General features: G+C 45.6%; 1 protein-coding gene across 2 annotated transcripts in view; it reads right to left on the bottom strand.

Annotated features, from left to right (window-relative positions):
- Positions 1 to 27,500, bottom strand: part of pls3 (plastin 3 (T isoform)) — a 93,859-nt gene that overhangs the window by 16,570 nt on the left and 49,789 nt on the right. For both annotated transcript variants that reach the window (XM_063190132.1, XM_063190133.1), the window contains exons 7-13: positions 27,387 to 27,500; positions 22,126 to 22,268; positions 12,471 to 12,566; positions 2,072 to 2,267; positions 1,530 to 1,608; positions 1,019 to 1,136; positions 177 to 310 (exon numbers count right to left, since the gene is read on the bottom strand). The exon at positions 27,387 to 27,500 is cut by the window's right edge and continues 52 nt beyond it. In XM_063190132.1, coding sequence (XP_063046202.1) covers positions 177 to 310; positions 1,019 to 1,136; positions 1,530 to 1,608; positions 2,072 to 2,267; positions 12,471 to 12,566; positions 22,126 to 22,268; positions 27,387 to 27,500 — 880 coding nt within the window. The remainder of the gene's footprint in view (positions 1 to 176; positions 311 to 1,018; positions 1,137 to 1,529; positions 1,609 to 2,071; positions 2,268 to 12,470; positions 12,567 to 22,125; positions 22,269 to 27,386) is intronic.

The following is a 27,500-nucleotide window of genomic DNA, read 5'->3' as shown; positions in this document are numbered from 1 at the left end:
AAGGTTCTACATAGACTCCTATGAGCCTGCAGAACCCCCAACGTGATGTCATTTTCTTAAAGTGGTTAACCTGCAACCCCACCTTTAAGTTTCACCAAGTAGCCCCCCCCCCCCCCCCCCCCCCCCCCCCCCCCCCCCGCCGCCCCCCCCCCCCTAATCTGGACCTGGGGCCCTACCTCCTCATGAGTTGCCAGACGAGTGCCAGGGTGAGGGTGGGGTTGCCGTCGTTCAGGTCCTGCCCCCCGATGCCCACCAGCGAGAACTTGGCCTTGGTCTTGCCCAGCTCCACCGCATAGTTGCAGTTCTCTAGCTGCAGAGGGACACAGAAGACAAAAAAACACACCAAACAGTTAGACTAAAACTCACTTGTGCAGAGATAACATCACATGTAAAATAGCCTTGTGTAGACCATACAGCCTATACCATTGCAGTTCTCTAGCTGCAGCGAGGCACAGGAAGGCACAGCAAGATGGGTATAGCTATTTTAGTATCAGATGTCTGGCATCAGTGGTTCCTTTGAATACATCAAACGGTATTCAGTTCCAATAAAATGTACATCATATGCACAGACATTGGCATTTGTTTTCTAGTTTTGCATAAGGCCTCTGGTTTATTATTTTCACATATGTGTATCATAGTCGTTTATTTATTTATTGTATTGCTGTTGATTTTCTTAAGGTAGTGTGTATCTTGGGCTACAAAGCCTACTCTACACTTGCTTACGTCGTCACCTGCTACTGAAATTGACCTTGCAAAATATGTACACAGCAGTCTACGTAATTCAGGGGAGAGAAGATATGCTAATAAAGCCATCTAATAATGTTCATTCGTCATCCATGTGAAAAAAATGACTAAAAGACCTAACAAATACTCATCCATGACACAGTGAATATTCAGATTCTGTTTTGCAACCTTGTGTTGGGAATATAGTATACAGTAGATAGTGGAAAAATCAGGAAAATGTAATTATAAACTCCTCCATCATGTGAACTTGAATCATTTCCCCAGCAGCAGGTACCTTTTTCATGTTGGCCCCCAGTTTGGGATATGGGGGCTTGTTGACTTTGGTGTTCCAGTCCACTGGTACCTTAATCCTCTCATACAGCTGAAGGATGACCAGAGCATCCATCAGGTCACTAGAGAGAGAGAGAGAGAGAGAGAGAGAGAGAGAGAGAGAGGGAGAGGGAGAGGGAGAGGGAGAGGGAGAGAGAGAGAGAGAGAGAGAGAGAGAGAGAGAGAGAGAGAGAGAGAGAGAGAGAGAGAGAGAGAGAGAGAGAGAGAGAAGCATGTCAAACATATTCTAATGACTGAAAAAGTTCTAATTCTGAGCAATGAAAATGAGGAAGTAGGGGTGGGCGACATGGCTAAAACATCGTATCACAATTTTGTTTAACTTCAAATATTGATTGCAATGTTTATCACGATCGTCCAGCGAAAAACAAACCAAAATCCCCAGGCATTTTACATACTTGCAACTTGTAATTACTGTCCCTACATAATGAAAATGAGGAAGTATAAGTCAGGCGTACCCGTAGAGATGGTTGATGTAAGGGTTCACACCCAGCGAGTTCATCCAGTTCCTGAAGGTTCTCTCCTCTCTGGTCTCACCTGAAATAAGAGTAAATGTCAGGAATTTTTTACTTGAATATCTTTTGATTGAAATTATACGACATGACATCTTCACACGTAAACTTTCATTAAATTGACATGATTAAAATACATTTACTACCACCAGCTCCAACACGATCATTAATTTACTAAAACATGTTACACACATGTTGTACGAGATGGTGCAATAATACATAAAGGCCACTAGAGGGCGCCTATAGCCTGCAGGACAGCTCTGGCAGGAAATGCAGGAAATTCACACACCAAAGGGGACACACCTACAGGCTCTACAGCACTCTCTTAAGTCAGCCTGTCCGCCCCTATTCTATCCAATGGGCGGTATTTCCTTGTATGACCTGTGCATATGAAGAAACTGACAATAAAAGCGGACTTGACTTGGTATGCATGCATGCACGCACGACAACAGACAACACACACACAAACACCACAGACAACAACCCACCTTCCAACTGACTCCAGTCGATGTCCTGTCCCTCGGGCTTGGTGAGGGAGGGGTACTTGTTGAAGAGATTGGCCACGAAGGCCAAGTTGAGCTTGGGGTTGCCGGCCACCACGTCGGTGGCGGTGACAAACTGCCGGCAGCCCAGACGGTCCGCCTGGACCAACATGGCCTCCGCCCTCTTCAGGTCGTCCTTCTCCTGTAACACAAGTTATGACAAATCATTTAGACACAGAAACATACAGTATACAGTCTAAATCTGTCTTTGTATTCGAAATAAGGTTGAGAATCACTCAGACAGACAACTAGACACACAGACAAAGAAATCAACACACACACAAAAAAACACACAACGTCGTCCTTCTCCTGTGACACAAGTTCTGACAATCATTTGGACACTATCAAAACGTGCACTCAACTTCTATCTATTTTCACAAGGTCTTTGGAAGCAAGCGAACAGAACTGTACAATTCTTGTAGAAAAGCTGCACTGTAAAGCATAATTCTTGCATTTTATTGTAGTGGGTTAGCATGACAGAAAGACGTTTCGGCCTAAGCCTTCTTCAGCGTCTCCTAAAGATTCACATTCACATTTGTACACATGCACATGATCTGAAACACAAGCAAGAACTCGATTCCCAAAGAGCTGTATTCTGTTAAAAACTTTATTAATGCCTTGTGTGTAAATGTGTGTAAATACACGAAGCTAAGCTAAGTAACAAACAATGCATCAGTTGAACACTCGTGGCACAATGCCTGCGGTTTTACTACCGTTCCTCCACCGAATGTAAACACACATCGGCAGAATCAACTGTCTTTACATGCTTGCGTTTTCTGCTCGTGAAAACAGACTGGGTATGTCAAATAATGATACCACTGCATTGCCTTTGCAATTTGTGTGAAAATACCTCGCTAACCGGGATAGAAAGCAACATTGCTTAATAATGACCGCAGTGCTTACAATGTAGTGAAAGTAGCCTAATCGCGCAATTTCAAATGTGGCTGGCAACGAGACCTCGGACCTCGCAGAGCTCGCAGATGCATGAATACAAAATTGGTTCGTGGCCACTCCCACGCGACTTTTCACGCTCGCAGTTGCTGAAGTCTAATCTGACCTTTACTCTTGGCTATTAGGCAACAGGGTAGACTTGGGCAACACCGGTATTCTACTTGGAAAATCCAATGCAATAGCAATGCAGCCAGGGCAAGTCTGAACACACCGTTGAGGATGAAAATTGTGCACATCCCAGGAAATGGTGCAGGACAAAGGCTGACTGAAAGTTTGGCGTGGGGTTTCTGCACACTTAAAAGCCTTTTATCTTTGATGTCTTATTCCATGGCAGCAACAAAACAGCCAAATCACAAGAGATGGGGATGGTGAAGATGTCAGTCTGAGCATTAGAAAGGAAACATAATCTGGTGGTGCCTTAAGAGGATTCTGATGAAGACGCATGTTTAAACGTTAGTCTGAATGAACTGATAAAATACACCGAAAATAGACATCCGTGTGGCACCAGATTCTTTTTCCTTTCTAGTTATGATTTAGTCCTGCTGTGGTTGCACCGGATTGTTGATTTAGAAGTGCGGACTGCGTATTTCCTTTGAGCATTTTGAGAGGCCTGCTGCCATCAATGCTGTCAGTTGGCATATAAAACGGGGGCTATAAGTAGTTCACTACAGACATACTATGTCAGATTAAAAGCTGGATCAAGAGATGGGGGTGGGTTGGCCTGGTCTGCATGACGGCCAGTGATCTGGGGCCTTGTGTACAAAGACTTCCGTAGATTTCCTACAGCTGAATCTTTGCGCAAGTGGAAATCTGAAAAGATTTGTTTGCGCCTAAAATTTCAAACGCATCAGTCCATGCACTAACATGCTGATTCATGTGGTATGTCTGATTTCACATGAAATGTAATACACATCCACTGTTCAATGTTAATTCAGTATTAGTAAACCTGAAAATATGTCAGAAGTTACTCAAAGCTTTTTTGTGCGTGAGCAAGTTTTGTACATGAGGCCCGTGGACCAGACAGAGCTCTGCTTTCTAAGCTAAGATAACCAACCTTCCACTTGAATAGTCTAGAGACATTATATACTTTAACATACAGTATAGTTTGTTGACACTTAGTTTAGTCTCGTTTATCATTTCATGATTAGTCGCTTTAACCGACTCATCTAAGCTTCAAAAGACACACAAGTTTCTTCAGATGATTTGCTAATACCGTAGTTTCAACATATCCATACATAGTCAAACAGCACAGGGGATACCTACTCAACTATCCTGATGCAGCATAACCAATCCGTACCCCACGGAGCAAGACTGCTGGTGCCTCCATCCAACGACCCAAAGCAATGGAAAAGTGACAGAAATTCATCTAAGGCATGGGTGGCCCAGGGACCACCATTTAGATTGAGCAATAGCCCATGGCCCACTGTGTTTGCACAAGTGTATTTGTTGTCAGGGCCGCTGACAGCTTTTGCCGGGCCTGGGACAAAGTAATCTGAAAGGGCCCCCTCACCCAACACAATGTAACGTATTGAGGGCCCAATTTTGGGCTCCCTTCCTCCCCGGGCCCGAGACAACTTATCCCTTTGTCCCCCTCTGTTGGCTGCCCTGTATATAGTACCGGCACATTGCACATTGCACAGCAACTCACGAATCCACCAGCAATCTTGCCACAGGCCAGCAGTGGGCCACAGACCACTCAAAAATCCCTGATCCGAGGCATAAACACATCATTACCAACAACACCGGTGAAACACTCAAGCTGAGGCACAACAACAGTGTTTTTATGAACTTGGCATGGCATACACACCAGTGTTAATTTCGTCAACCATGACTATGACTAAAATATTTCGTCAAAGCCCTTTTTTGATTTTCGTCATTTAGACTAAAACTAAGACTAAATTGGGAAGGCAATGACTAAAATATGACTAAAACTAAAATTGATTTTCGTCATTGTGACTAAGACTAAGACTATATTTTAAAAAACTGACTAAATTAACACTGGTGTTAAATACAATAGAGAAAAAGAGAAGCAGTGTGTGAAGAAGTTTCATTCTGCACAGTGTGATATATGTTAAAAAGAGAAGCAGTGCGCGGAGAAGGTTTATTCTGTCCAGTCAATGATATATGTTAAAAAGAGAAGCAGTGTGTGGAGAAGTTCTATTATGTACAGTGTTGACTAAAATGACTAAAAATTGACTAAGACTAAAATTGATTTTCGTCATTTAGACAAAGACTAAGACTAAATTGGGAAGGCAATGACTAAAATATGACTAAGACTAAAATTGATTTTCGTCATTGTGACTAAGACTACGACTAAATCAAAAAAAGCTGACGAAATTAACACTGATACACACATATGGACAAGGCATTCAGTCCTTGTGGTATTCCAATTGTCCTTCATGACGTCAGAGATCAGCTATTGGAGATGCACATCACCTTATCAGAAAGAGATAGATAGATAGATAGATAGATAGATAGACAGACAGAGAGAGAGACAGAGAGACAGAGAGACAGAGAGATAGAGAGAGAGAGAGAGAGAGAGAGAGAGAGAGAGAGAGAGAGAGAGAGAGAGAGACAGAGAGACAGAGAGACAGAGAGCGAGTGATGCGTATACACCCCCACCTCCACCCCCATATCATAAGGCATTGGGAGAGAAAAAAAAACAGAATGACTCTGCGGCAAGCCCAGCTGCCCGAAGGTCACATGACTTGGACCATATGGGGACGCTTCATTGAACACAATGACTTACATTACAAATAATATCTCCATTTGCCATTGATGATCATATTATGATTATCACAATTTGGCCTTACCACAGACTACACATGACTGAGAACGGAGGACAAACTGACTTTTTGTAAGTGTTTATGCACATACGAGTTACGCATGAGCAAAGCAATTAAACAACAATGTGAGCATGACTCGACCACAGTCCACACAGCTAAAGTATGAGTGGTGTGTTGCTCCGTGGTTTATGGCCAAAATTCGCCTCTCTAAGATCGTTTTGGTACATATCTTAACACCCACCCCCCTTCCCCAACAATGGCAAAAAGCGGGGGTTGATTCAAATTCTGTCCATTTTAGATTATTTTGGTCCTCCCCCATCACCTTTCTCCCCCTCTTCCCAACAATGCCAAAAAGCCTGTATCATGATGAGGTTGTGGGGAATCCACGTTGAGCATTCTACCGCACGGTAAGCCTTCCTAATACAGATGAGAAGTTCCAAATAAGGCACTAACCCTGTCTGGATTGCATTGGGACTGCCGAGGGTGTTTTAGAAGGTCAGTTTTTTTCCCTTTTTCTTTTTCTTCTTTTTTTGACATTTTGTCGATTGTTTCCACAGAGCACAGCAATTTGTCTTTCCCGCAACATTGGAGTCTGGCCACTTCCAGCACTGAATAACAGCATAGCAGTAATGTTTGAAAACAAAAGGCCAAACTGACTAGTGCTCCTTGGTGCTGCTAAAAGGAGCTTGGGGCCCTGCCGTGGCCAACCGGTAGGGCACTCGCCTCCTGCCATGCGGCTAACCCGGGTTCGATTCCCGGCCCGGGTTCTTTGCCGACCCCTCCCCGTCTCTCTCCCAATTCGCTTCCTGTCCACCTCTCACACTGTCCTATCAAATAAAAAGTCGAAAAAGACCAAAAAAATAAAATACATTTATAAATAAATAAATAAATAAAAAAGGAGCTTGGACTAGATCCCCCATACCTTCCAAAGTGGCATGTATCTAATTATTCTTTTTTTATTTATTAATATTTACCTTAACTAATGTAATGTAGTCAGCTTTATTGTCAATTTCTTTTGACCAGTGCATGTAAAGAAATTGACAATAAAGCCGACTTGACTTGACAGTCAGCACTTATCTTTCCATACATGTTGCAATTTCTCTTTCCCGCCTTGTGTCTGTAGAATACCAGGATAATAGTGCTCCTTTATGATTTTAAAGTAGCAGATTGTAATAGGTTCCCCATACCATTAAGTATGTAGTGATTATCTATTACTTTTATTCAGCCATGCTCACTGTAAACATACAGATTTTAGTTAGCCTTGCAGCATTGCAATGTAATAGCTTCTGTGTTTGATAAATGTAGCCTACAGAAGGTGAGTAACTGTACAAAAAAGGAAGCGCAGTCACCGTATATAATCAACGCCCACTCTAGTTTTGAACTTTTAAACCCGCCATGTAACAGTCTCGAACGTACCATATTGTCCACATAGCACATACCATAAACACTGGTAGTATTGGCGGACGAGCTATGTGTGTCAAGCAATAAACATGTCATCAGTATCAACACACGCTACACTGTAATGCAAAAGGCAAACTAGAACTGCGATCCGACGTGACGACATACACGACTGACATTAGCGTAACGCTAAGCAGTCCCTTATGGATTCATAGTAAACATGACTAACTTTAGCATAACGCTAGGCAGTCCTCATGGACTTATCGTAAACACAGTACTGACATTAGCATAACGTTAGGCAGTCCCTTCCGAACTAGTAAATATAGTATTGCCAATAGCATGATGTTGCAGTCCCTCATGGACTCATAGTAAACACACGACAACATAAAGCATTGAGCCCGCTTACAACCTCATCTCCATCTCCATATCCCCTGGGTCTCATACTATGGGTCAGTTTGATAACACAAAAACATACAAAGAGCAGAGGAAGGGCCACACGCACACAGAGACTCACAAGCACACGTGTACACGTACGCGTACACACACACACACACACGCACGCTACAAATGCACATGTATGCACACACACACCTTAAATCCCACCATTATAACTGGTATAACAGCAGTATAACTGTTGAAGGACATGTGAAACAATGTGGCTTGAGAATAAGAAAAGGCCTCAGGGCGTTACGGACAGTGGTGGTGACAGCAGCGTGACCCAGAGCATGACCATGTCAATGGAGTCCCTTAGGGAGTGTGAGTCTGTGTGTGCGTGTGTGTGAGAGAGAGAGAGAGAGAGAGAGAGAGAGAGAGAGAGAGAGAGAGAGAGAGAGAGAGAGATTATGTGTGTGTGTGTGTGTGTGTGTGTGTGTGTGTGTGTGTGTGTGTGTGTGTGTGTGTGTGTGTGTGTGTGTGTGTGTGTGTGTGTGTGTGTGTGTGTGTGTGTGTGTGTGTGTGTGTGCACGTGCGCGCGTTTGTGCATGGAGTGTGTATATCTACGTGTGCGCTTGCGTGCAGTATGGGTGGCCCACCACCCACCATTATACCAACAGGGCCAGGGTTAAACAGACACATCACTTTAACGGCACACGAACATTTGGTTTTTTAAGTAGACGCGCGCAAGGCACGGCATAGACACCAGCCTTGTCCCCTCATCTGAGTCACCACATTTTTGCCTGCCTGTGTCACTCACTCAGTCCACCGTCTGGCTGGCAGAGGGGGGTGGGACTGAGAGAGAGAGAGAGAGAGAGAGAGAGAGAGAGAGAGGGAGAGGGCGCAAGAGAGGGATAGAGAGAGGGAGAGAGAGAGAAATAAAGAGAAAGCATGTGCAAGTGAGAGCGCAAGAGAGAGAGCGTGCGTGCGTGGGAGAAAGAGTGAGAGAGCGAGAGAGCGAGAGAGCGAGAGAGTAAGAGAGCGAGAGAGCGAGAGAGCGAGAGAAAGAGCATGATATCATTCCACCATTTAAAAAAAATCTGTTAACATTTATGAATTCGGGGACATTTTAGCAATTCTGGGGTTTCATTACAGATAACGCAATGGCCATGATGTCTCCAAGCTTTATTAGGGATAACGTAATGCCAGTGAACTGCAATGAAGACCAGCAGTACTGAAGCACAATGTATGCCCATTACTGCTTGGCAAGGCCTAAACAACCACTGCAGAGCCACAAAGAGCACACAGGCAACCCCTAACACACTCCATCCTCCTGGAATTAACAAGTGTGTGTGTGTCTGTGTCTCCATTTGTCTTTGAGTGCGTGCGTGTGTGCATGCATGCTTATGTATGTGTGGAGGGGGCCCTTCTGATTCAGTTCCATGACTAACCGCTTCATGAGTCTAGTAGGGTTCCTCTTCTGGAGTAGGGGAGGGGAGAGATGCAGGGTGGGGAGGAGAGTAGGGTAGGGGAGAGGAGAGAGGTTGGGTGGGGAGGAGACAGAGGTAGGGTGGAGAGGAGAATAGGGTAGGGGAGAGGAGAGAGGTGCAGGGTGGAGAGGAGAGTAGGGTAGGGGAGAGGAGAGAGGTTGGGGAGAGGAGAGAGATGCAGGGTGAGGAGGAGACAGAGGTAGGGTGGGGAGGAGAGAGGGCTAGGGGGGGGGGACTCGGGAGGAGAGAGAAGCAGGATTTGGAGGGAACCCAGGATTTGGGGGAGAGAGACAGGAGAACTAGGGTGAGGGAGAGAGACATGGGAAGAGGGGGAGAGAAGCAGGATGGGGAGAGATGGGAGAGCCAAAGTGGGGAGGGGAGGGACAGGCAAGTGTGTGGAGAGGGGAGAGAGAGGGGAGGAGAGGTGGGGTATGGAGAGAAGCAGGGTGGGGAGGAGAGGGGAGAGGGGAGAGACATGGAGGAGAGGGGAGAGACATGGAGGAGAGGGGAGAGACATGGAGGAGAGGGGAGAGACATGGAGGAGAGGGGAGGAGAGGAGAGGGGAGAGACATGGAGGAGAGGGGAGAGACATGGAGGAGAGGGGGGGAGAAGAGGGACAGGGAGATGTGGGGAGAGGGGTATGGATGGAGAGAGGCAGGGAGGGGAGGAGTAGGGTATGGAGGGCTGTGCTGGCAGATCGCTAGCAGGGGTAAATGCCAGACGGGGGCGGGCAACTTGGGAACATAATGAACCACAGGAAAATAAACCTGCCGCCGGCCGCAACTGGGGTGGTGGTGCAAATGACTAAGACATGTGGAGGACAAGTGTTTTTATAAGCACACACACACACACTTACTCACGCCTACTTTTTTAAATGGCTTTGGACACATTAGTGCAGCCTCAGTCTGTACATACTCAAAGCCCATTCACGAAGCCACACTTCTACTTTTCAAATAACTCGAGCACGTTGGCACAGCCCCTATACAAACCAAGCCTATACTCACTCATCCACATAAAGTACACTTACTACTACTTTCTAAATGACTTTGGACACATTATAATCGCACAGTCTATACCAGGGTTGTCAAACTCAAATTCAAAGTGGGCAAAAATCAATGGGATGAACTTGTTTTTTTTTACAAGGTAGGATGACGTTTGCGCGGTGCCCGTGGCATGCCAGTCTCAGAATCTACACTGTAATGAAAAAATGCTGTTCAAATAAACTCGCCACGAGACAATTGATACAAATCTGAATACGGTATGTAAAGCGGTGTTTTCAAATGAAAAGTCTTTCCCACGACACTCCTTCGAACCGCACTGTCAAAAGTTGCAAGTGGGGTTTTCTGACGGCGGACAGTGGAAGTGGTCGCGAGAGCTAATGACTCGCATAAGCATCGTCTGACTCTGGACTGTGATTAATTAAATTGTTAATCCTACCTGGAGCCCCTTTAAAATCTGATTAGCACTAAGCCTGTGCTTGACATATGAAGATGGCCTGTGCATATACTACGCCTGCAACTGACACACACAGACACACACAGACACACACAGACACACACAGACACACACAGACACACAGAGACACACAGAGACACACAGAGACACACAGAGACACACAGAGACACACAGAGACACACAGAGACACACACAGAGACACACACAGAGACACACACACACACAGAGACACACAGAGACACACACAGACACATAGAGACACACAGAGACACACACACAGACACAGACACAGACACAGACACACACACACACACACACAGACGCACACACACAGACGCACGCACACACATGCACGCACGCACACGCACGCACACACACACACACACACACAAGTTCTTGTGTGGGAAGCCTGATGTCTCCAACGGGTCTCTGTGGAGACGCAAGCGACTCCCGTTTGTCACTGTTATTAAATCAGGGAGCTCTGGCAGGAGAGTTCCCAGCAGAGTCAGTGTGTGTGTGTGTGTGTGTGTGTGTGTGCGTGTGTCCGTGTGTGTGTGTGTCCGTGTGTGTGTGTCCGTGTGTGTGTGTCCGTGTGTGTGTGTCCGTGTGTGTGTGTCCGTGTGTGTGTGTCCGTGTGTGTGTGTCCGTGTGTCTATTACTGAAGCGTCACACACTCTGCAGAGCTACCAGTGATTATCACCCAGGAGACTACAAAGAAGTCTCTCTAAAGCCCCCAACGCACACATGCAGTCACAGACCCTGCACAGCAGCCCTTTTAAATAATTAAACTAGCACAAGAACGGACTTAAAAGCACACCGCTACAGCTAATATAAGCCTGAAGCAGAGGAGGAGGAGGATGGTAGTAATGGCGTGTGGTGAGAGGGTTCAGGGCACTCACGTCACGTGCGGACTGAATTAAAAGCACAGCTAAGGAAAAGACATGAAAAGCAGTTGTCTGGTGAGGGCTTAAGAGGAAGGGCACGATAATGAGATGTGGTTGGGCTGGGGTGAACTCACATTGGGGCTGATTTAAAAGCACAATTACAGTGCTAAGAGGAGGACAGTGATGGCATTGATTGAATTATTTCTCTTCACACCATAATTTAGACTTTCAGTATCATGTCATGAAAAAGGTATATTAGTGTGGAGAGAAAGGGTCCCCATAAGAAGCTAAATACACGCTTATAAGCTGGGGCCCGCATTGGTAATAGTGTGTGTGTGTGTGTGTGTGTGTGTGTGTGTGTGTGTGTGTGTGTGTGTGTGTGTGTGTGTGTGTGTGTGTGTGTGTGTGTGTGTGTGTGTGTGTGTGTGTGTGTGTGTGTGTGTGTGGTGGGACGTGAGAGTGTGTTGTGCATTCCTGCACCTCTGCTCATGTTTGTGTGCGCTTGAGTGATGTCAGTGTGTTCGGTAGCAGGTCAGTATGATGGATAGATGATGATTGGTGAGAGCGATGACTGTCACAATACGGGGACTGACAGAGGGGCAGTATGACTTAGTAGACAGTAGTGGTGATTGTAATGGTGTGTGTGTGTGTGTGTGTGTGTGTGTGTGTGTGTGTGTGTGTGTGTGTGTGTGTGTGTGTGTGTGTGTGTGTGTATGTGTGTGGTGGGAGGGTCCGTGGTGCGCTCACTTTGAAGCCACTCATGTTAGCCTGTGTGTGTTGGGTAGCAGGTCAGTACGACAGATGGCTAGAGTGATGATCATCACAATAAAGGGACTGACCAAGGGTCAGTATGACAGACAGACAGACAGATAGACAGATAGACAGACAGAAGGTGCAGTGCACTCACATTGAAACCACTCGTGTGTGTGTGTCTGTGTGTGTGTGTCTGTCTGTCTGTGTGTGTGTCTGTCTGTGTGTGTGTGTGTCTGTGTGTGAGTGTTTCACTTACATTGAAGCCGCTCATGTCGATGTCGATGCGCTCCTCATCCTCCTTCAGTCCCTTGGGGGCGATCTGGTTCAGCAGGTGGAAATAGGCCTTGGAGTCCTGAGACAGAGAGAGAGAGAGAGAGAGAGAGAGAGAGAGAGAGAGAGAGAGAGAGAGAGAGAGAGAGAGAGAGAGAGAGAGAGAGAGAGAGAGAGAGAGAGAGACAGAGAGAGAGAGACAGAGAGAGAGACAGAGAGAGACAGAGAGAGAGAGTGCGCGCGAGAGAGAGAGACAGAGAGAGAGAGAGAGAGAGAGAGAGAGACAGAGAGACAGAGAGACAGAGAGACAGAGAGAGAGACAGACATTAGCAAATGGATAACACTTACGGTAGCTATACTCCTTTGCACATTGACTGGCACACCGGACAGAGTGCAGGCACTACACAATGAAGCCAAAATAAAATCAATAAATATGTACATGATGGGGATAAATGCTTTGCAACTGGTCATCCGTTCATAAAACAAACAAAAAAAATCAAAATCAAATTTTAGAAATGGGTACTAAATTAAGACATCACAGACTAAATGACATGACAAACATGCTCGCGACCAGAGTACAAATATCAGAACCCAAAAAAATAACAGAAATCAAATGATGTCGTTCAGGGAATAAGAAGCAGAATGAGGTTTCAAATGAGCATCAACATCCACTTGACAACATCAGGGCTGTATAGAGAGAGAGAGAGAGTACCTTCACCGAATGTGCAAAGTCTGACAGCCGCAGCTTAGAGAGAAGACAACAGACACAACAGACAGATGGATTAGGGCTGTCCCTAACGATTATTTTTCTCCCGATTATTCTATCAACTATTTTTTTCGAATAGTCGCGATTATTATTTATTTTTTTTGGAAGGCAAAAACTGTGATATGCCACTTAATTTTGACCTGAAAAATAATAGACAAATAAAGCAGAGTGCACCTAGGGCCTATTAGGACAATGATTTCTAAAAAAGGGGAAATTTTATAAATTAGTCACAGACAAAACAATGAAAGTATGACATTGGCGCATGGAGAAACTATAGGCCTAGGCCTACATTTCAGCCACTTATATTTTGACAAACAAGGCTACATAAGATTTTACCCATGACATGTGTATATATAATAGTAGTACATTGTCATTTAAATTATAAAAATACAGTAGGCCTACAGTGAATCATTTATGTTTACAACACAGTTTCATTCGTCCCTCATGCAGGGGTCTATGTAATGAAAAAAATAATAAAACAAAATAGGAGCAAAGATAAGAATTTAAGAGCACTGTGAAATTGTTAACGCATAGACATATTGCTCCCAAACCCAAGTTAACTACAACAACTTGACTAGACTTCCTAGACTAGACTTGACTGATCCCTGTCTTTCAAGCACTTGTGGTTTTCTCTATAGGATGTATTTACTCCAGGAGGAAAATGCTAAGGAAATCGTAATTCAAACTTAACAAAAACGGAAATCGTTAAAAAAAAAAAAAAAAAAAAAAAAAAAAAAAAAAAAAAAGAAAAAATTTTTTTTTGTTTTTTGTTTTTTTTTTTTTGCGCAAATCACGCAATCGACGGTATGTTGAACACGCCGACTTATTTACGCAATCGACATAATCGATTACGTCGAATAGTCGGGACAGCCCTAAGATGGATATTTCTAGAATCACTGCATCACGGAATTAGAGCAGAGGGGTACACTAAGTGGCTAGTTCAGGAGTAAACCAGGTTAAGTTAAGAGGTAAATCACCTAATAGAAGAGCCTGGACTACAGTAAACCAGGTTAAGTTAAGAGGTAATAGAAGAGCCTGGACTCCACTCTGGTTTACTGAACCAGCTTCTTAGTATAGGCCCCAGATGGATGTTTCTTGAATCACTGCATCACAATATTAGAGCAGCTGTAATGATTATTATACAGCCATTTTCCCAGCTTCATTTCCCAGACAACATTTAAAATACACTTTATTCATCGATCCAAAAATGTCCTCCTTTAAAAAAAAGGACAAGTCAATACATACACTTAAAATAACGACACTGTGGAGCCACTCCAACGGCCACTTAAGGAGTCATATGGGGAACTAAAACAGGAGAAATATATTACAGCTGTGGATGAAGTAGCTGCCTGGCAATACGCTTGGTTAGAGAGAGAGAGAGAGAGAGAGAGAGAGAGAGAGAGAGAGGGGGAGGGTGGGGGGTGGGGCATGGCGATAGAAGATGGGGATAGAAATAGAAAAAGAGGGAGAGAAAAGGGAGGGGTGAAGAGCAAAATACAGCAACGCAGAGAGAGAGCAAGGAAAAGATGGAAAGAGAGAGAAAGAGAGAGCGATGATGATGATGGAGAGATACAGTAGAAAGTGGGATGAAGAGAGGGTGGAGGAGAGAAAATGATGGAGAGAGAAGCGTTGAAAGTGAATCTGCGGTGTTCACTCATTCATTATATAGCAGTGCATTACAGAGGTGCCCAGACCATATAAACCACCATCACACTACATGGTGCAATGCAATATAGTGCAGTGGTTTTCAAAGTGGGGGCCGGGGACCCCTGGGGTCCGCGAGGGGATGCTAGTGGGGCCGCGGAAAGTTGGTAGGGAATACTAAAATAAATTATTGAAGAAATGGAATAATTAATGTACACCAAAATAAACCCAAAATCGAGGTAGGCTACACAATACTTCCATCAGTTAATTTTATATATCCTAGTGGGGCACTGACTCACAGGCCTAGGACTGGGGTTGTGGGGGGTGCACACAGGAAAAGTAGTGCGGCATGACCCATGTTAAGGGGGCCTTGGCTGGAATCTACCGGTATATGGGGGGCCTTGGCATGGTTAAGTTTGGGAACCCCTAGTGCAATAGGGGGGCTGGGGGTCTCAGCAGAGGGCGGGTGTCTCAGCAGAGGAATGGTCCTTCCCGGATTAATGCACCGTCAGCAGGACCGTATTAACGCAGAGGCTAGATATGGCTGCAGCCAGGGGCCCCCCACCTGCCAGGGGGCCCCACAGGCTAGATATGGCTGCAGCCAGGGGGCCCCCTAACCTGCCAGGGGCCCCCACAGGCTAGATATGGCTGCAGCCAGGGGGCCCCCACCTGCCAGGGGGCCCCACAGGCTAGATATGGCTGCAGCTTAGGGGCTCCCACCTGCCAGCGGGCCCCACAGGCTAGATATGGCTGCAGCCTAGGGGCTCCCACCTGCCGAGGGGCCACTGATTAGGCAAACGTGAAAAACTGCAGGATTGTGACAAGATGCAATAATGAAATTGAAAAAGTGTTGGGTACAGTTGATAGACATGGCATCCTTAATTCCTAGCTTGTAATTATGACACTGTGTCTCTATGTAAATTTGTCCTGAAATTTGTCTTCTGAGGGGGCCCAAAGCAACTTGTAGCCAAGGGGCCCCAGGCCATCTTAATCCGCCCCCTGACTGTCAGGTGGGTGGGGCCGCATGTGACTGCATGTTCCTGCTGCACCAGTTCTCGAGTGGAGAGAATGGCAAGCCAATGTCATATTCAAACCATTTAAGCTTGATGCTGCGTTGACTTACGCGGGCAGCTAGAGCGACACAGACGCTGCCATTCAGGCTCATGAGATTTGAGATTTGATTGACTAGGTTATCTTCCACACACCGCACTCTTCCGTCTTGTTGGTGCGTCTCTGAAGTAATCTAGTAGTAGGAAATGAATTGCACTCAATTTTTCTTCTTTCTTGTCGTTTTCTTTTATTTTAACATTGCAGGGACTGACATGACAGACGTATCGGCTGCACAGAGCCTTCTTCAGTACGTCTGTCATGTCAGTCCCTGCAATGTTAAAATAAAAGAAAACAACAAGAAAGAAGAAAAATTGAGTGCGATCCATTTCCTACTACTAGATTTGTTTGATTAAAAATGTGGGTATATTAGAGCTGAATGAACACATTCTAATGTAAAAGGGAGGTCTTAGCGTTTAAATGCATTTCATATTTTTATGTGCACAAATCTGAGGCACAAATATTTAGGCACCTTTTAAAAATGTAGGCTAAAATGGGTTAGAGGCCTATGCTTTTTGATATCTGCAATAATGTTAATCCAGGACAGCCAATTACTGATTACTCAGATCATTTCACTGTGAATGTCCAGAATATTCCTCTCGACTAGGAGAAACTCAATTAGCAGAATCTGCAATCCATATCGTGGCGCAGTGTTTTAAATATCAAAACGTCTGGCCATAGGAGTGGACTCATCCATTTGACCACTCTGCATTGCCCCCCACCCCTCCCTGCACTGCCCCCCCCCTTCCCTGCAGTGCCTCCAACCCCTCCCTGTAGTGCCCCCACCCCTCCCTGCATCGCCTGCACCCTCCACGCACATCAAACATTTATCGCCGCCTTGGCATTAGCTGATGTAGTGGTGGGAGGAGGAGGGAGGTGTGTGTGTGTGTGTGTGTGTGTGTGTGTGTGTGTGTGTGTGTGTGTGTGTGTGTGTGTGTGTGTGTGTGTGTGTGTGTGTGTGTGTGTGTGTGTGTGTGTGTGTGTGTGTGTGATTCCTAAAAATAATCAGAGGGCTTCGGTCGATAAAAGGCAATGAGAGATGGAGGGAAACGGAGAAGGAAAGAAAGAGAGAGAGGGGGAGATGGAGAGATTGCTAAGGACACGGAAAAAGAGAGAAAGAGAGGTGGCAGATGGAGAGATTGATAAGGAAATGGAGAGGAGGTGTAGAAAGAGGTGATGAAAGAAAACGTGGTGAAAGAGGGTATGCAAAATGAAGGGGAGTGAGAGAGGGCACGAGGATGGAGGAAGAGAATAGTAGAGGAGAGGGGAAATGTGAACAAAAAAGTGATGACTGAGTAGCTAAGTGAATATGTAAAAAAGTTATGAGGGGAGCTAAGAAAGGCGAATATTGAGAGAGAGAGAGAGAGAGAGAGAGAGAGAGAGAGAGAGAGAGAGAGAGAGAGAGAGAGAGAGAGAGAGGGCGAGAGCGAGAGCGAGAGAGACAGCCAGAGAGAGAGACAGAGAGAGAGAGAAAGACAGATGGAGTGAGGGGGGAGTGAAGGGGAGAGAGAGCAAGAGTGAAGGGGGAGTGAAGGGGAGAGAGAGCAAGAGAGAAAGAGCGAGCATGAGCGAGAGAGCGAGAGATAGAGCGTGAGCGAGAGAGCGATGATGATGATGATGGGATGAGAGGGCGCTGACTCTAGGAGGGGAAGTGGGCTGGATATAAGTGTCCAGTGGGGTCAGAGGGCAGGACAGGGCCGTAAGCTGGCTGCCTGGCAGAGGAGAGCAGAGGGAGGATGGGGATGGATGGAGACGATAAAAGCAGCCCCGACACAGACGTAGAGGAGAGGAGAGGAGAGGATGGAATGAGCTAGCACACACACAGCTACAGTAAGAAAGCTAGAGATAGGACAAGGGAGGAGTGGAGGGAGCAAGGTAGGAATGGAGAGAGAGAGAGAGAGAGAGAGAGAGAGAGAGAGAGAGAGAGAGAGAGAGAGAGAGAGAGAGAGAGAGAGAGAGAGGAGGATGCATGGGTTGGGTGGAGATGTTAAAAGCAGCCCCGGCTAAGGCTGAGAGGAGAGGGGATGGGCCATGTGTGTGACCACACACACACACACACACACACACACACACACACACACACACACACACACACACACACACACACACAGAACAAGGGATGAAATGAGAAAAGGAGAGAAAGCTAGAGATAGAACAAGGGAGGAGTGGAAGGAGGGAGGAAGGCGGGAATGGAGAGAGGGAGGATGGATGTGGCAGTTAAAAGCCCAGTGTCAAACTGAGAGAGGAGAAGGGATGAAATGGACTAGCTCACACACATCCACAGAGGGAACGGAGGAAGGGAGAAAGTGAGAGAAGGATGGAGATAGAACAAGGGAGGGGTGGAGGGAGGGAGGTAGAGAGGGAGGATGGATGAAGCATTTAAAAGGTCCTGGCTCAGACTGAGAGGGTAAGGGTTGGGATGGGCTAGCTTATACACACACAGACAGAAAGAACGAGGGAAAGGGAAAAAGAGGAGAAACAGATGAGTGGATGGGTGAGCTGAGCTCACAGCTAACAGAAAGAACGAGAGAAGGAGGTGTGAAGGGAGGAAAGGAGAGGTATAAAGAAGAATATGAAAGGAAGGAGAAAAAAGAGCAACAACAGCAGTGGTTGATTAAGGGAGAGAGAGAGATATAGAGATAGAATGAGCGAGCGAGAGAGAGATAGAGCGAGAGAGCGAGAGAGAGAGAGAGAGAGAGCGCGAGAGAGAGAGAAAGAGAGGGGGGGAGTGGAGGAGAGATGGAGAGAGGCTAACAAAGGCTCCCACCCACAGCTCAGTCTCACATTGCCTCCACTGTGCTCTGATAAGAGGCATCGATTGAGCCGGCTTTCTGCCTAGCCACGCTGATGTACAGTACAGTATAGTATACATATGCAGATCTGCAGCCCAGGCATGAGCAGACGTCTGGCTATGCAAGGTAAACATGCATTGAAGGATCAAAGACGTCCAACATGAAATTGTCCTTCAGTGTAACGGATACTAAAAAAAATTACTTCATTATTTTTTTGGCTTGGCTTTCATGCATTCACTTTTCAAAAAATTGAAAATCATGTTTTTCACTGTTACAGTAAGCAAAAGTACCCGTTAGCACTGAAGGACAATTTCATGTTGGACGTCTTCGACCCCTCATGTATCTAATGAGTCACTGATGTCTTTAGTCACACAAATCAAATGGTGGAACCGCAGCTAATGCCACTATAGTACAGTATGGGTTATCAACTTTTCTGGATTATATATATATATATATATATATAAACATTCATTCCATATAATTATTCATTCCATGCTGCACAGTTAATAAATGTTCTAATGTTCCAATGTCACACAATAGTGACATTTAGCTGTGGTTGCGCCACCTGGACGTCTGCTTCTAAAAACGTTTATGACCCATCCCCATATACACACAACCACACACACACGCACACACGCACACGCACACACGCACACACGCACACACACACACACACACACCACATACAGAATACAGAACATCTGGTGGTCATAAAAATACAGACAGACAGTGTAGCAACTGATGAGGGTCCATATCTAAACACAGAGCTGCATATATGGGTCTTGAGGATGATGAGCACAACATATACAGTACAGTACATCTGTGGTGATGAAAGGCATAGTGATGGCTGTGGACTCATTTCTAAACATAGCATGCGCATAGTGCTCAAGTTCAAGCGACATATCTATGGTATCTAAACAGAGAACATTTGACAGCCACAACCGTCATCTTTTTGTTTTTGTTTTCGGCTCTGTGTGGGGATCAGTTTCAGGCTGGATACTGGCGTGTAGTGTGCAAGGATCAACCATGAGATACAGACAAGTTACACGTTAAGAGGTCACAATAATAAATGTGAAGTTGTACTCCACCCTTGTATGATTGTAGTTTAACCCATTTTAGCCTGATGACTCGTATATGTTGTCTGACCTTTAGTGCCTGGAGCGACATACACGCTGCATTCAGGCTCTTGAGATTTTTGCTTTTTTTAATAACAATGTGGGTATGTTACAGCTGAATGAACACATTCTAATGCAAGGTGAGGGTCTTGGGGTTTAAATGCAACCTATTTCATGCGCATCAGAGGCCAATATATTTAGGTTTTTATAGGCTGAGGGCAACTTTCCCTTAGGGCTGAAGCATCCAGCAGGCATTTTTTGCAGGTGCTTTAGGCATCAATGGGTTAACCCCTTAGCGCAGAGCCTATGTTATAACCTTTCTGTCACCAGAATTTTAATGGCTATGTCTTAATCTGTTACTTAAGGCTCTCAGTACTGTCATAGCAATGTTGTTCACGCTGCTGACACATGACTGCACAACGACCCACAGCACTAACCATCTAGTGAAGTTTGCGGATGATACAACACTGGTGGGCCTCATCACTAAGGGCGATGAGACCCACTACAGAGAAGAAGTAGACCTGCTGGCCAGATGGTGCAAAGCCAACAACCTCCTGCTGAATGTCAACAAGACCAAGGAGATTGTTGTCAACTTTCAGAGGGTCCAAAAACAACTGCCACCACTGACCATCGACGGTGATGCTGTGGAGAGAGTGAGCAGCACCAAGTTCCTTGGAGTGCACATCAGCGACGACCTCTCTTGGACCACCAACACTACATCACTGGCGAAGAAGGCCCATCAGCGTCTCTACTTCTTGCGCAAACTAAAGAAGGCAAGTGCTACACCCTCCATCATGACAACATTCTACAGAGGAACCATAGAGAGCGTCGTGTCCAGCTGCATCACAGTGTGGGGAGGAAGCTGCACGGAGAAAAACAGGAAGACACTCCAGCGTGTTGTGAACACAGCGAAGAAGATCATTGGAGTACCACTCCCCTCCCTGCAGGACATTTACACCGCACGCCTCACCCGGAAAGCACTGATGATCATCAAAGACACAAGCCACCCTGCACACAAACTGTTCAGCCTCCTGCCCTCTGGAAAGAGGTACAGGCGCCTCCGTTCCCGTACCACCAGGCTTGCAAGCAGCACGATGCATCAAGCAATCAAGATACTGAACACTCAACCCACTCTCCCTTCACTGTCAGCCTCTAGCCAGCCAGGCCACTGACAACGCTCCCCCCCCTCATCCCCACCACCATATCTGCGACTGAACATTCCACCTGCACTACTACATCTGTGACTGAACTTTCAACCTGCACTAACTCAAAACATACACATGCACACACACACACACACACATGCACACACACACACACACACACACACACACACACACACACACACACACACACACACACACACACACACACACACACACACACACACACACACACACACACACAGCACACACACACACTGCACTTTCTGCACTAAACCCAAACATACACACACTGACACACAACTCATACTCACACACATACACACACACACACACACATACACAGGTACACACACACAGACGCACACCGCACTTTCTACCTGCACTAAACACACACACACACACACACACACACACACACACACACACACACACACACACACACACACACACACACACACACACACACACACACACACACACACACACACACACACACACACACAAAACACATACAAACACACACACACACACACATACTGCTGCTGGTGTAAAACATTTTTAATTATTTATTTCTTCAAATGCTACTATTACTATGTCAGAACGCTATAAAGGACTTTTAGAAAAAGAACAACAAAATACCTCCTCTTAATGTATGTTCTCTACAAGTCTTCTGTTGTCCAGTCTTGCACTTTAAATGTCTGTATGAGCAATGTCTACGTCCATACTGTCTATGTCCATGTATGAGTACTGTCTATGTCTATACTGTCTATGTCCTTACCTAGATTAGTCTATGTCTGCATGGGAGAGCAAGAAACGCAATTTCAAATTCTTTGTATGACCAGTGCATGTAAAGAAATTGACAATAAACTTGACTTGACTTGACTTGTTATGATGTAGTGGGGTATTTTCAGCAAATAGTGAATAAGCCCGCCGGCGACCCCATCTGAGGTAAAAGGCTACGGAGAGCTCAGCTCAGGCTCCCCGTGAATGAAAATCAGCTTGAGCCCCACTACACGGCTGGGCCGGCGAAAATGTGGCCTTTTGTTCTCACCTTGATGTCGGAGCTGAGGTTGTTGATCTTGCTCCAGCCGGCGTTCTCCAGGTGGAAGTTGGCCCAGCGCAGCAGCAGCTCCTCAGGAGAGAGTTTCATCAGGTCCTCAAGGGTCTCGCCCTCGCGCAACAGCGCCGCCAACGCTGTGAGGAGAGGAGAAAACATGGCCACGTCAGTGTAAATAAGAAAACTGTTTAGCGCTTAACCATGTTCTTGGAATTACCACCCAGGTGTGATTCCACTTCAAAATATTGATGGATGAAGTTTCAGTGCTCCAAGATGCAGCAGGTCTGTGCTGTGGCGTCTGGATTTGTAGAATGTAAAAGGACGTTTAAAAGGAACATTACTTCCAAGAAATGTTGTGCCATGTTGATCAGGCACAGCTCCAGTGTACAGACCGCTTCGCTTCAGTTCCATAGTCTCTGTGTTTACAGACGGGTTCAAAATACATCTCATCTTATGCCTTTATTGACAGGGTTGTATGAGATGCTGACAAGAGGTGAGTGGGAGAAAGAAATGGGGGAGGATTGGGAAATGACCCCGTCCGGACTCGAACCGGGGTCCCCATGGGTATGAAAGCCCAAACGTGGGGGTCCTAGCGTGTTGCGCCACAGCAAGCCCCTGTGAAACTATATTTTGTGAGCAAAAAATAAAGAGCAGGAGACTGTGGCACGGTTTCTTATTTTTTCATTTTTTCTCAAAAGGCAAATGGACTGCCAGACACGTTTCGACCTACACAGTTTTTGTCAGGGTATTTTTTGTGAGACTGTGACCACTAAGCCATGAACTCGCTTACAGTGCCATGAGAAAGTTTGGGCACCCTTTTGGAAATCGTTACATTGTTTTATTTCTCGTTGTACACCTTCTTTGGGGTGCCCATATTTATGCATACGCCAATTTTTGTTTAAATCCACATACAATTGTTTCTGTAACACCTATTAAAATTCTTCCACTGCTGAAATGTTTATCTCTCTACAGTTTAACATATGTTAAAATGAAGTTGCTACTTTAAATATATAATAAACCGATGTAATGACTTTCCAAAAGGGTGCTCAAACTTTCTCATGGCACTGTAAGTAATAATAACAGAAGTGATTTGTTGTTAGATTTTTGTTTGCGGTCGGGTCGGATGCCATAACAAGGAACCAAACGATTGGTGCTACTTAATAGTAGCAAGTTCCTCTTTTTTTTCCCACAGACAGTTTTTTTTGTACTCATAGTTCAGCTTTGTCACATGTTTGTGAGTGGAGAGAGTGTCAGAGAGAGGTCAGCATGAAAACAAGGTAGTGTGGGGGCTGGGAACAATGGCCAATGGACACTGTGGAGTCTGTGGCAACATCATTATTAAAAAAGTGAACTTTGGCACTTCCCTTTTGAAGAGTAAAGAATACCCAAACTAACAATATATGGTGGCGTTTTTTTTTTCTTTCAAAGCGGCTACAACCCCACTTCCGCTATTTTGGTCATAAATTTCCAAACAGTCCTTAAGTTCCCCTCACACTACATTACCGCACGTCTCAAAAGTGTCAGCTATGACTACAAAGACAAAGAACGTGTTATTTTTTCTTCCACCAGTTTAAAAAATAACAGAACGATGAGGTCAACGAAATACGGGGCGGCTTTGACCTTGAGTCGAAAGTATTCACACTCTCTCTCTGGAACTCTGTAATTGCCTAGGGCACCCAGATGAAAGTGGGCCCCTGGTAACGTCGGGTTGCGTACTTTTATTGAAATTGTAGCAATAACAACCTAGTACTTTTTGGTCTTTGAATTTTAAGGGGATGCTGCCACACTCACAATGATAATACCATCAAAATCACTCAAGGTGGGTCCTCCCCAATAGTTTGAATAGGAAAAAAGGGGGGCCAAAACACCCCTTTTCATAGAGGCCCTCAAGTGACTTGAAATGGACCTGCGCATAAGCCTGTCACGATATACGATAAGTCAATAAATCGGACGATAACTTTTTACAAGAACGATCACTTTTCTGGCCCCGATAAGTAACGATAAGTTATTTGCGTGATGTTTTGTTTTCCCTCTCTCCCTTTCTCAACCGTAGCCATAAGACTACTGATGGCGCGTTATAGGCCAACACAATGACGCTTAAATGTTGGTGTAATTTTAAGTTTCAGTACAGTTCTGGTTGGAAAAAAGTGCATTGATCTGGCTACTTGCGTCTTTTAAATAGAACGCTGGTGTTCCCGCGCGTCGCTTATAAGCCTCGACAAAGAATCAGCGCTAGAGACTAGGAGCGCAATATTCTTCCAGTCTCAGTCAGCGCATCTGCAACGTTCCTCAGAGAGGGGAATGAACAGCTCCAACACGGAGGCAAATGTTCATTTTGAAACATGCGCAGCAACCCAATATCCAATACGTGTTTGTGCAAACATGAAATAGTGGTGCCGTCGCGACAAACTTGCTCTGAGGCTGTTATTTTAAACCTCGCCGAGTTTCCACTAAATATTCAATGCGCCTCCCACCCCGACGTTCGTTGTCTGTTCTTTTTGTGATTTTCGCTATATAGATGTTTATTTAGACCTAACAATATGAGTAGGCAGTCCGCAAGCAAATCATGAAGATAAGATTTGTGGATTTAAATCTGTCACACCAGGAGAATGTGAACGGTTGAGCGCGCTACAGGGGAAACAGAGGCATGGCGACTCATAACTCATAAGAATCAATGTATGGGCGTTCATAAAGGACTTTAAAGTGCGCAGAATTGCAACTTGTTCCAGTCGAGGGTATCAGAGAGAGAGAGAGAGAGAGAGAGAGAGAGCTGGAACTTGTGCATCTGTTCATGCTCTTTTGCTTTTTGCTGATGTTGAAATGCCTTTAACAGGGCTGATTTGGGTTTTGACTGACAATTAGCTAGTAACAACGTGCATTTGTTTGAAATAAGCTGTCTAAGTAATAATTTGTGAATTAACAATACCCCACCAGTAGGTTATTTTACATCACACCATAGGCCTATAAGCCATTCAGTGTGCTTGAGAAAGATAAATAACAGAAAATGTTAAAGAAAGACTATATAACTTACCTTAATAATAAATACAAAAAAGCCTATTTAGAGCCTATTGTGCTCCATGAGGATGTATTTAAAAACATATATATATCCCCCGCCGTGATGCTTTAAAAATGTGAAGGGGTGTAGTCACATTTTTATTGCATTTTTACGTCATTATATTGTTTGACACATTTCTTCTTGGAGCAGGCGTCAATCTTAATTATTTAAACCTCTGAGGGTGCTGGCCCAAATGTTACATTCAATGTTTCAAGAAGGAGGCCGCACCTTGCATAGCAGTGTTTTTTATTGCACATTATATTGTTTGAAAATGGCGAGAGAGACAATATTATCGATTATCGCAATAATTTCTTGTTATCGTTATCGTCTGGCAAAAATTGTTATCGTGACAGGCCTACCTGCGCATACTACTGATAAAGCTAAGAGCCCGCCATCTGCTCCCAATCAAATTCCAGAGCACACAGAGAGTCGCAAACAGATCTGCACTAACTGACTGAGGCGCATAGCATAGCATAGCATAACATAACACAGCTTGCTACGAGACGGGTGTGACTGCATAGATGTCATAGCTGAGCTGATTTGGCCGCCAGGCGAACAAGCTGCTCTTCTTCAGGCACAGCTGTTGACATAGCGACCTGGTGATCAGTGTTGCCAGGTAGGGCTGTTTCCCGCCCAATTGGGCTGCTAGGGGTGGCTGTCTGCAGGTAAAAAATGTGCAAAAAAGGCATTTTGGTGGGTTGTTCTGCAAATGTATGGCCATAGAAATCAATAGAATTTAGCTCAAATTGGGTGGGATTTAGTTGGGGTTTTGGGGCTGGAAATCTGGCAACCATGCTGGTGATTACGCGCAGGTGGAGTGTGATGGCTTTCAACAATCAGCAGTGACAGACTTCACGTCAGAGGGAGAAAAAAAAAAATTGGTCAAACAAACACAGCGTCCACTACTTTCATCTCGGCCGGGGCTTTATCAGCGTGGCCTTCTATTCCTATTCCTTAGTGCCAGCCGCCTCGTGCCTGATGTAATGGTATTTGGCTGGCAAACAAAACACTAGCTAAGCTAGTCCCCCTCAGGCATCGAGACGAGAAGGCCTCACACATTGGTGGAATTCTCCCGTGATAAGCATGAGTAAATCATTACTGAGGTAACGAAGGAGGGACAGAGAGAGAGAGAGAGAGAGCGAGAGAGAGAGAGAGAGCGCGATAGAGAGAGTGCGATAGAGAGAGCGCGCGAGAGAGAGAGAATCAGAGATGGAGAGAGAGAGAGAGAGAGAGAGAGAGAGAGAGAGAGAGAGAGAGAGAGTGAGAGTATCAGAGATGGAGAAAGAGAGAGAGAGAGAGGGAGAGAGACAGAGACAGACAGACAGACAGACGAGAGAGAGACAGAGACAGAGAGACAGAGACAGAGAGACGGACAGACAGACAGACAGACGGACGAGAGAAAGACAGAGACAGACGGGCAGAGAGACAGAGAGACAGAGAAAGAGAGAGGCAGAAAGACGGGAGTAGAGAAAGAGATGCTAAGCTCATGATCGTCCGTCCTCTTTCAGAATTCCCAGGCCTTTATAAAGCCTCTGGTCTCGTCTGTGTGATCGTAAAGGTTTGCTTAGCTCGCTACGCTACAGCTACAGCTCTCCTAGCAAGTCCTCTGGCTGTTTTTGCTGGAATGTTCCCGTCCGATTGACGTCTTTTCTGAGTGTGCTATTTGCACGCACACATACCTCTAACTGAGACTGAGAACGCTATGTGGTGGAGAATGGAGGCCACGCTCCTGAAGCTCAACTGAAGCAGGCTGACACCACAAAACCATCTGAGCAGCCCAATGACACTCTCACTCACTCACAGACAATGGTGAAGGGCCCGCACAAAGTCCTCGAGTCTCTGTGGGTTACACACTGAGGGTGAGTGAGCAGGAAAAACAGCGAGAGCGCGTCTGTGCGCGCACGCGCGTCTGTGCGCGCGTCTGTTGCAGCTGTGCTTGATCTGTGTGTGTGTATGTGTGTGTGTGTGTGTGTGTGTGTGTGTGTGTGTGTGCACGCTCAGTAGTGTATCTTCGTTGCAGCTGAGTTAGATGTCTGCGAAGAGGCCAATCTTGATGATCTGTGTGTGTGTGTGTGTGTGTGTGTCCGAGTGTGTCCGAGTGTGTCCGAGTGTGTCCGAGTGTGTCCGAGTGTGTCCGTGTGTGTGTGTGTGTGTCCTTGTGTGTGTCCTTGTGTGTGTGTGTGTCCGTGTGTGTGTGTACCTTCGTTGCGGCTGAGTTCGATGTCTGCGAAGAGGCCAATCTTGATGATCTGCCAGAGGAGGCCCAGCACCAGATGGGGCTTCCCTTCCCGCAGGTCGAACGCTCCGATGTTCA

The sequence above is a fragment of the Engraulis encrasicolus genome, chromosome 23 (assembly GCF_034702125.1).
Source record: "Engraulis encrasicolus isolate BLACKSEA-1 chromosome 23, IST_EnEncr_1.0, whole genome shotgun sequence".
Classification (NCBI taxonomy): Eukaryota; Metazoa; Chordata; class Actinopteri; order Clupeiformes; family Engraulidae; genus Engraulis; species Engraulis encrasicolus.
The sequence above is the reverse complement of the archived record's forward strand: the minus strand, read 5'-3'. Positions and strand labels throughout refer to the sequence as shown.